The 10,989-nt window shown below is 39.0% G+C and overlaps 2 protein-coding genes across 15 annotated transcripts in view; both read left to right on the top strand.

The window, feature by feature from the left end:
- LOC135735836 (uncharacterized) overlaps positions 1-10,989 on the top strand; it is an 83,564-nt gene that overhangs the window by 70,933 nt on the left and 1,642 nt on the right. For 13 of the 14 annotated variants that reach the window (XM_065254428.1, XM_065254438.1, XM_065254433.1 and 10 more), the window contains 6 exons: positions 96-236; positions 320-521; positions 3,278-3,344; positions 8,008-8,091; positions 8,480-8,644; positions 9,713-9,886. In XM_065254428.1, coding sequence (XP_065110500.1) covers positions 96-236; positions 320-521; positions 3,278-3,344; positions 8,008-8,091; positions 8,480-8,644; positions 9,713-9,886 — 833 coding nt within the window. The remainder of the gene's footprint in view (positions 1-95; positions 237-319; positions 522-3,277; positions 3,345-8,007; positions 8,092-8,479; positions 8,645-9,712; positions 9,887-10,989) is intronic. The other variant, XM_065254430.1, reaches the window with a different exon arrangement.
- LOC135735838 (uncharacterized) lies at positions 3,363-7,980 on the top strand. The gene is made up of 2 exons (XM_065254443.1): positions 3,363-6,658; positions 7,182-7,980. The coding sequence occupies exons 1-2, from the start codon at positions 4,232-4,234 to the stop codon at positions 7,362-7,364; spliced, it is 2,610 nt and encodes an 869-aa protein (XP_065110515.1). The 5' UTR covers positions 3,363-4,231; the 3' UTR covers positions 7,365-7,980.

The raw sequence follows: 10,989 nt of genomic DNA on the forward strand, positions 1-10,989 counted from the left end.
CTCTTTACAGTCAAGTAAAAATGTGCTACTTTACTGCTCAAATTAATTTAAAATCATAATATTTAAATATCCCTCAATTGTCTTAAATTCCACAGAAGATACTTTGATTAAAAGACTTACCAAAATAAACCGCATGGACATTGTTCATCTTATTGAGATTCAAATGCACAAGTCAGTCCAAGAGCAAACCTCAAGAACATATGCAGAGATCGAGAAAACCCTGGACCACAGTGAAGGTAGAGCAATGTATTAACACATTCTTGAATTAAATAGAGATTCAAGGTCTTGGATTATCAAGGAGAATACTTTGTCTTTGTAGCTCTCTCCTCAGTTCAAGAGGATGTTGACAGTGTTCGGATGGTGCGGAGAGTGGAGACATCACAAAGGCATCCTCCAGCTGTGTCAGAAGAAGACTTATCTGTGGCCTCGCTCCTTGACATTCCATCATGGGCTGAAACAATGGGAAATGCTCATTCAGAGAGCATTCATGGGGATCTAATGGAGGAACTGGAGATCATCCAGTGAGTTATATGCACATTTACTTTTGAGTAGAGAATCCCACCTGAACCATTTATAAACTTTCCTTAAATATCCAGAGAGGACAAAGCATATAGAATTTGGTACTGATTGGTCAGAGCTGTCCTTAATTTGCATACAGAGGGTGATTGGTTTATGTCTAAGTTTGCTTAATGTATTGTTACACTTTAACATTGAATGTTATATAAATGAGCCCATTGTACCATTTGCCCTGAGACATTTCCAATGATATCAAACAAGACCAGTTTCAGACTCTTTGTGCATGTAAAATGTAGCATTTCATATACAGTTTGTTCTGAGATTATAAAGCTTTGTTTATACTCGCGCTTTGGTCCGCAACGCAAGCCTCTGCGGATCGCGCGCGCGTCTCACCAAACGGACGAGGCGTTTATAGTTGACGCGCTCGCTGTTGCACTATTTTTTTGAACCACCAGGGGCGACGCGAGCAATAAAGTCAAAAACAAACTCAAAGAAGAGGATAGAAGTCGTCGTCCGCTGGAACAACCCTGGTGCTTTTAACATCAGAGTTTGATATATAAATATGAGAACATGAATAAAACAACAATCTTTTAAATGTCTTTATTAAACATTATCATTTCATTAACGTTTTTTACTAAACAAACAGTAGAGATATCTTAAGGTTCATTAAATACAAATATAAGCCAAACATTCTGAATCATGTAAAACAATTCGTGTTTTAAACTGCAAAGTTTCCATACTTTACTTACAGAGTGTCAGATAAATACAACCCCAAAACAGAAAAAGTTGGGACATAGTAGAAATTGTGAGTAAAAAAGGATTGGAATAATTTAGAAATCTCATAAACTTATATTTTATTCACAGTAGAATATAGATAATATATCAAATGTTGAAAGTAAGATATTTTGAAATGTCATGCCAAATATTGGCTCATTTTGGATTTCATGAGAGCTACACATTCCAAAAAAAGTTGGGACAGGTAGCAATAAGAGGCCAGAAAAGTTAAATGTGCATATAAAGGAACAGCTGGAGGAGGACCAATGTTTAGGAATGGGAATGTTGTCCTATTCTTGTCTAATACAGACTTCTAGTTGCTCAACTGTCTTAGGTCTTCTTTGTCGCATCTTTCGCTTTATGATGCACCAAATCTTTTCTTTGGGTGAAAGATCTGGACTGCAGGCTGGCCATTTCAGTACTCAGATCCTTCTTCTATGCAGTCTTGATGTTGTAATTGATGCACTATGTGGTCTGGCATTGTCATGTTGGAAAATGCAAGGTCTTCCCTGAAAGAGACGACGTCTGAATGGGATCATATGTATCTAGAACTTGGATAAACCTTTCAGCATTGATGGTGCCTTTCCAGATGTGTAAGCTGCTCATGCCACACGCACTCATGCAACCCCAAACCATCAGAGATGCAGGCTTCTGAAAAGAACGCTAATAACAACTTGGGTTGTCATTGTCCTCTTTAGTCCTGATGAAATGGCGTCCCAGTTTTCTAAAAAGAACTTCAAATTTTGATTCGTTGGACCACAGAACAGTTTTCCACTTTACCAAAGTCCATTTTAAATGACTCTTGCCCAGGGAAAATGCCTGTGCTTCTGGATCATATTTAGATATGGCTTCTTTTTTGACCTACAGAGTTTTAGCTGGCAACAGCGAATGTCACGGTGGATTGTGTTCACTGACAATGTTTTCTGGAAGTATTCCTGAGTCCATGTTGTGATTTCCATTACAGTAGCATTCCTGTATGTGATGCAGTGCTGTCTTAGGGCCCGAAGATCACGAGCATCCGGTATGGTTTTCCAGCCTTGACCCTTACGCACAGAGATTGTTCCAGATTCTCTGAATCTTTGAATGGTATTATGCACTGTAGATGATGATAACTTCAATCTCATTGCATTTTTTTCTCTGAGAAACTCAGAAAACTATTTTTCGCTGCAGCATTGGGGGAATTGGTGATTCTCTGCCCATCTTGACCTCTGAGAGACACTGCCATTCTGAGAGGCTCTTTTTATACCCAATCATGTTGCCAATTGACCTAATAAGTTGCAAATTGGTCTTTCAACTGTTCCTTATATGTACATTCAAATTTTCTGGCCTCTTATTGCTACCTGTCCCAACTTTTTTTGGAATGTGTAGCTCTCATGAGATCCAAAATGTGCCAATATTTGGCATGACATTTCAAAATATCTTACTTTCAACATTTGATATGTTATCTATATTTTACTGTGAATAAAATATAAGCTTATGAGATTTGTAAATTATTCCATTCCTTTTTTACTCACAATTTCTACTGTGTCCCAACTTTTTCTGTTTTGGGGTTGTATATACATTGTTTTGCTTGGATTGATCAAAGAGATACGTCACAGGCTTGCCTGCTCGGACAGAATCGCCTCGAGTTTGGTCATTTTCGGATGCGGAGCCGCGCGGAAAGTTACAAAAAATGCCGTGCACAGCGCCACGGGAAATGGGGTCTCGCGCACCCAACGCGCACGACCGCCCACTCCGCGTTGACGTAATTTTTGCCACGCGCACCAACGCGCCCGTGCGGATGCGTCGAGTATAAACATAGCGTAAGGCTGACTGCCTGGAGGTGTGATGTCTAAAAACCAAATGTGGTCTCTGTGGGAACTACACTGTAATCCATAGAGAGTTGTTTTCCCAGGGCCCCCACTGGGCACCCATGCTGTGTTCTTTGGGGAGGGGCTATCTTTATTCAGGAAATTAGCCTTACAACTTTCCTATCTATATTTCCCAGGGACAGTTTCACCAATCAGTGGCCATCCCAAGAACTCAAGAAAGAACCTACAAATGAAGCTGCAGAAGTAAGTTTCTTACTTGGTGAAGTTGAAATAAAACAGAACTGTTGTTTAAAATACCACAGCACATATATAAAACTAGTACAGTAATGTTTTCCAGTCATTGGATTTAAAGGCTTAGGGAAGACTCAAAATCACATTCATTCACAGCTAATTTGGTCAAGTCTTGGGAAACCATTTTGTTTTAGGTCTTTTATTTGTACCACTTAGCTTGAGCAGATGTAGACTTCGAGAACATCCATAGTATAGGGTCATACTTTATTTAACATAATAACATGTTATCCTAAACCATTACTGGGCCTCTATACAGCTGATGAATATGATTTTGGCAAGCTTGGATGTGATCAACATCTTTCCTTTATTCTTGAACAACATTTAACTAATGGAGTTTTGGCTTAGGTGTCGAGTTTGTTATATTGCTGTTATTGCTTCACCAATGGATGTCAGTTCCCTTGATATTAGAAGATACAGTAATTGTTAGGAAAAGACAAAGGTTTGGGATAGTGTTTTTTTTTCCACCAGTGTTGATCCATGACCTAAAAGCATGTTGACCTAGAAATCCATCCTACTTGGCAAAATCATGATCATTCTCTAAAGACAATGGGTGCAACAATGATGACAGACAGCTTTCTTCTGACTCTCATTAATTATTTATGATTGCAGGATTCTTGCACATGGAAATGTTTTTGAACTTGCCTCTATTACAGTAACTGAACCTGTTGCATATGCTGTTTTGGTTTCTTGTTTATCTCTCATTCATCATAAATATCCCTTCAATATCTTTTATCATACTTTCCATACCTCATATAATTTAGGTTTCTTCATCTGAGGAGGATATTCAAGCTGAGTGTGAACTTTCAGACCATGAAAATGTCTGTCCATCTCCATCACCCATGGGTTTAAACAGTTTGTCAGAAATTCCTCAACTAAATCAATCAGAGGCATCTCAAAATGTTTTTGATTTCAGTCAGGTAACTATTGCCAGATTTTCATCAAGTGAAAATGCAGCTGTTTCGCCAACAGTTGAAACTGGCAACATAGTACCCGACCTACTGAAACACACTTCACCAGACAGTCAAGATGAAGAATCTCAACTCCAAGTACCAAACTGTCAGGATGAAATTTCTGTGGCTTTAGATCAAGTGTCCCCTGTGTATGAAAAAAGTGATTTAGAAAGCAACGAAAAGTCATTAAAGACACAACTCTCTGAATCCAGTGAAATGTCAGACACCCCTCAGTCATCTCCATGCCATGAAATCAAATCATCTGAAAGTGATAGTTTGCTTCCTGATAGAATCCAAATGTCTGACCAAAATATCAGTCCTCATGCTCTTCCTGGTACCATAAATGAGGCTCATGACACTTTTTTACAGAGGCCTGAAACATATCAAGAAGTCTCAAGAGTTACTCCAGACCTAATTAAGTCCTCTCCAGAATCAGATCAGGTGTTTGACAACAAAGAAAAGTTCAGTGATTTTGACACAGCAGCATTATTGCAAAGCTATGAGGTAGAACAGCAAAATGTTGCTGAAACTTCTCTTGCAACTGCATCGCTGCTATCATCTACCAATAGTGAAATTACAATTTTGAATCAAGAGCATTCTGAAAACATCAGCTTTTCACAGCAACCCTCTGAACTATTTTTGACTAAAGCGGATCCCAAGACTGACTCTCATGATCTATCAGATTCTCCAGGAGAGCAAGCAGAAACATCAGGAGAATACTGGGATGAGAATGAAGATTGCTATTGTCCTGAAGAAGAGCATGAATTAGGTACACAATTGAATTTAACTCATGAACCTCTTAAAGATGACACTCACAGCTTCAGAAATGAACTGTTGTCCCAGTCTGAAACTGACTCGGACACATGGATTCAATCTGGAAAAGCACAGTTGAGTGAATCATCTCCTTTCTTTAGCTCTGACATCAGTCCACAAACACCAGAAACAGTCATAGCTTTTGAACATTTTGACTTTGAGGAGCAATCCTCTGAACTCAGATCAGCAAGTATTGAAAACCCTGGGTCAGAAGACTCAGTGCCTTGCAAGCCCACAGCACCCCAATGTTCAATACGGCCACAGTCAGAATCATCTATGTCTGGTGCACCATTCCATCCGCTAGACGAAAAGCATTTTGGTCGTAGTCTGTCTGAGTCTTCTCAACCTCTGGTAAACATGAATTCAGCATTTGAGGAACCTGTTTCCCAGGAGAATTTATTTTCAGAAGAAAAACCTTTTGACCAGTATCTCTCTGAGACTTCTGAATCCTTGGCAGGTAGTCTCACCAAGTCAGTGCTCGAGCAACCTGTTTCCCAGGATGACAGTGGCAAGGCAATAATCGACAAAGATTCAGGACAACCGGAGTCAGAAGCGGTTGTGTCAGGTGAAACATCCCCACAGTCAGAAGAAAAACCTATTTCTGAGTTCTTTGAACACTTGATAGAAACTGTAAATGTGAAACCAATGCTTTCTCAAGAAAGCTCAGGAACTTCTTCTCAGGATGAAAATAGTAAGGGTTCAATTGCCCAAGGTTCTAAACGGCCACTCTCTGAATCAGATATGTGTGGTTCAACATCCCAACAGTCAGAAAGTCGTTCTGGTCGTTGTCTCTCTGAGACTTCTGAACCCTTAGTGCTCAATCTTTACAGTCTGAATAATCCACTGCTTGATGAACTGCAGAAAGTGGCTCAAACAGAGAACCCATCATCTGATCAACCAGCCATCTCAGAGGTGGACGTTTTACCAGTTTTTGAAATTGAAAGTGCAAAATGCCATCTTGGTGTATATCAAGAGGATTCATTTATTGAAAAAACATCAAAAGAATCAGTAGTGGATACTATATCTCAACTGCCTGAAAACAAAAACTTAGAGGAGGGCACAGAGATGGATTCCACCCCTTTTGTACCAAAGCCATGCAAAGATGCAACACCAAAACCCATTGATCAACATGAAGACTCTGATCTGGAGACATTTTTTGACTGCAAACAGACCACATCAGACTACTCTGAACAAGAGGAAGACGAGCCATGGAAAAACCCAATAGCCCTTAGTAAGAATGTCCTGAAGTCTACCGTTGAAGAACTTAAACAACAACTAGATCTTAGTGGTCCCTCAGCACATGTGCCTTCTGATGAGAGTCCTCGCTGGTCTATAAAGTCTTCAGATAGTGACGATTTTGAGGATTCCCCTACCATCCATGAACCCAGTGAGGAAGAGAAAGATGTGTACTTTTCAACTCAGGATTCTTCTTCACAACCTCCTCAGGAGCTTCCTCCTCGAGGAGGGGCTGAGTATAATGATGATGATGATGGTCTGAGGAGGGTAAGAGTCCTAAGCATGACCTCCCATTCCCCATCCTTCACTGAGCTACCCTGTTTTATTTCCGGCTGATTGCGTTTGCTCTACAGTATAGGGATGGTTTTTGATTTCACTCACTAGATGGATTCTTGTTGACTTGTATTGCAAAAAAAATATGGTCATGTCACATTCACAACTTAACAGCAAAGTAGATGGCTCACTTTGAGGCTTGTTGTTGAGGCTTGTGTGTGGTTCTGCATGTATAATATTTGATATTGCAGATTATTACAGCAAGAAATAAGATAACAATCTCAATAACTTTCTTACCTGTATATAAGGGTTTTGTTGTCTTGTTTTCTTTAAGATTGTTTACCAACCAACCAAACAAACCAAAGACTAAAATAACCCAGCATTTTTTTGGAGTGCATATTATACCCAACCATAGGTTAAAACAACCCAGCAGTGCATGTTTTATCTTAGATGTTGTATGTTTCATACATTTTTTCTTGAATAAAACCATGACTGCTCATAAATACTGCTTGGTTAGGAGATTGATGAGGCATTAGGTGTGCTGTCAGATAGCTCTGATGAAGATGTGCTGACCACCAGAGTGGTGCGAAGAAGAGTCATTATACAGGTACAGACCTTGAAAACGGGGCTCTTAGAATTGGGACTGAGAGTTGGTTGCTCCATGTTGGAGGTTCAGTTGTTTCAGAGGTTCCTAACTTAGTACACTAGATGATACGTTTGGCTGCCAAAGCCTACTGACTAACCCATCCTCAATCTGTTGCACGATGGTCTCTCACTGATCTCTAGTGTTTCTAAACTGTCCTTGGTGCAGTTTTAACGGAATGAGCGATCAAACAATATTTTATTTGGCGGATTAAGGGGTGGGGATCAAAAATCAAATGTTGGGTAACAAATAATTGGACATGTTTATATTACAGAGCAGTTAGAGACCATCTGGAGGACTGTATTCAAGTGTGTCTATTCCCTTGATGTTTTTTGTTCTCTTGGATGTCTACAGCGCTAATGTCTTTTTCTGAAACTGAAACTACTTTAAAATCCTGCAACTGTGGCTTAACCTCCCTGCTCTTCAATATTTGGTAGAATTTGTCCATTTTTTACTAAAATGAAATGTTATTAGAGTTAACCTGAGATCACTGTAATATGGTTGTTGACCCTTGAGCACCACAAAATGGACAACTTCTATGAGAAGTGTGCAACTTTCAATATAATTGTAATAATATTTTTAGTATTATTTTTACTTTTGCTAACCCAAACCTTTACCCAACTCCAGGGGAAGCTGGCATATTGAGTACACTTCTTTAGCTGGTGACATGTACTGATTGATTGATCTGTCTCTTAAACAGGGCGATGATGTTCCAGATATTCCTCCACAGTCCGTGACAGAAGAGCAATATACAGATGCACAGGGAAACCTAGTAGTGAAGAAGGTACATTGATCTATCCATTACAAATACTTTTTATATTCAAACACTGACTCATGATATATACTGTATAATCATATTGTACTACCTAAACAATAAATCTTGCTTTGCTTACCGGTTTGCTATCTGCTTATATCCATCCATTACAAATGTTATACAGTACATACTGACAGCTCATAAATTCAACTTTCTTATTTAAAGGTCTAATTTTGATTTCTTTCAACTGTTCCAATATGAATGTATGATATATATATATATATATATATATATATATATATATATATATATATATATATATATATATATATATATATATATATATATATACTAAATCATACCAGATCCATCTACTTTAAATCATGTTCTCCTAAATAAACACCCTTTACCTGTTCAGGTAACCAGAAAGGTGATTCGTCGTTGTGTTTCATCTGATGGGGTGGAGAGAGAGCAGGTGAGGGTGGAGGGCTCTGAACAACAGCCTGTCATTGTGGAGCAGGGGGATGGATACTCCAGGGTGATGAAGAGGACAGTACTTAAGAGTGAAGGACATCAGACAGAGGTGTGTGATCGAGCTCTTTTGCATCTATATTGAAAAAAAAATCTCTCATGCAGTGCTATTAGAAATAGTGGGTAGTAGGTAAATATTTACCTTTTTGTAATACTCCATGCAAAATTAGCAGTCTTCACAGAGTCCAATGTTGCATTAACATGCATGTCTTAAAGGGACTGTAAGTAGGATTTTAAGTGTTTTATTAATCAAAATCAATGTCTTTATTCATAAATATGCCCTCATTGGTGTCAAATGACCTCTGGCAATGACCTTTCTTTGTAAGCTTAGAATTTCTTCTCTTTACTTACATTGAACGGGTAAGTCCAAGGAGGCTTCCATGTCGTTTCGCCGTATTGATAAACTATAGTAGCAGAGAGGGACAAAAAGCACTAGCCTACCAACCCATTTTCACACGTTTTTATTCAGAACACCTGAACCAGCTGCAACAGACAAGGAGATCAGTGATTACATAACGGCTACCGTAGTTGCAACATGCATTTGAAAAGGCGAGTCGCAGATGGAGAGCACTGTTCGTTTGAATGCAAAATACAATTTCACCACTAGATGGGAGTAAATCCTACTTATTGCCCCTTTAATTTTCATGTTGATTGCATTGTCATCAATGGTGCAAAGAAATATACATTTTGTCACAGCCTTTGAGTGACACTTGATCAGAGAATTAGTTTTGAGATTTTTTTCTTGTTTTGATCTAAAAATTTTATATTTTAATTAAAGTCAGTTACACTAAATCAACATAATCTAAATTTAATGTGGGACTTTTAAAAGGATCTCTTGATAGAAATGCAATATAATATAAAAAATATATTATCAGTGAAGTGTACTGACCTAACATAATGAACTCTATTTGTTTTTTATTAACTTAGAATGAGTCGTTTTTATCTACATACACAGCGGGTCTCCTTACATGGAAGGCCCTGTACCAAATGGCGGACAATCTCTTTCGGTCTCACCACTAGATGCCGTTAAAAAACCCACACTGGACCTTTAAACTAAATTAACATAATCCAAGTGGTAAAAATTTTGCAGACACGTTTTAACTGTTTTTGATTGTTTCAGGTGACTTTTCATGAACGAGATGTTACGTCATCTTCAAAGGAGGAGACTGCTGGAGGTTCACGGGTCAGTCAGGTGTTTCAGACGACAGTGGTACATGGAGAACATCTGGAGAAACAAGAGGGTGATGCTGATCTCGCCGCAGACCTCTCCTCTGCCCGTGATGACTTCACTCAGGTGAGCTGTCAATCACAGCAGTCAGTCCTTTCCATCATTACAACATCATATGTTGAAAATGATCATTGATGATTATTATAATGGTACATTTATTCAATCCTAGCATTATGCCTGTTATTTTTGCTTTGTAATCAAGAGTTAATAATAAAGGGTGTCATTTCTGTGCCACCAGTGGCAGAAAGTAGTATTACGAATTGCTTTTGAAAGATAGTCCGTCCCCCTCATAAAATCTAAATGTATGATGAAGATTCCTATTTTATTAGCTTGGGACTTCTCCCAGATCCTCATGACCTGTCATACCTTGCCAATTCAGCAGTTTGAGTTAATAAACACAAATTTACAGAACATACTGAAAAATCCAGCTTAGACCAGCGTTAGCTGGTGAGCTGGTTTTTGCTGGTCTCCTTACTTGCTTTTAGCTGGTTTTGCTGGTGTAGCAAGCTGGTCTAGCTGTGTTTTGGTCACTTTTTAAGCTGGTCTAGCTGGACTTTGCTGTTGAGGCTGGAAGACCAGCTGCCCCACCAGCTTTACCAGCTTTGCTGGGCTGTGAGGACCAGCTTAGACCAGTTACTACCACCTTAAACCAGCTAAAACCAGCTACCAGCTTATGCTGGTCTTTGCTGGATTTTTCAGTAGGGTATAGTAAGTACCCTTGCCATACTTTAGTCCAAGATGAGTTTAACGCATGCACTTATGAATCATTTAGTGTTAATGTAGTCTCTGCCTCATTCCCTCAGGCTCTAGGCTACGTTGGTGGCTTTAGGAAGGTTTTGATTCCTCATGTGATAGAGCAGGAAATACTGCAGCCTGATGGATCTGTGATCAGGAGGTTTGGGAAACAAGCTTGCCGTGTGTGTGTGTGCCTGTTAATCCCTATGGTGTGGGGACCAAATGTCCCAACAAAGATAGTAATACTAGTAATTTTTGACCTTATGGGGGCATTGTACTGCACAATCGCGTATGCATAATTCTGTATGCGTGTGAATGTGTGAGTGTGTGCCCAAAAACAGCATAGATGTTTTAAAGTTTAATTAAATAAAATGTTAAATGATCTCTTATTTGTAAATTACCTTGGATAAAATTGTCTGTTAAAGGTGCAATTT

Source organism: Paramisgurnus dabryanus, chromosome 4 (genome assembly GCF_030506205.2).
Source record: "Paramisgurnus dabryanus chromosome 4, PD_genome_1.1, whole genome shotgun sequence".
Lineage (NCBI taxonomy): Eukaryota > Metazoa > Chordata > Actinopteri > Cypriniformes > Cobitidae > Paramisgurnus > Paramisgurnus dabryanus.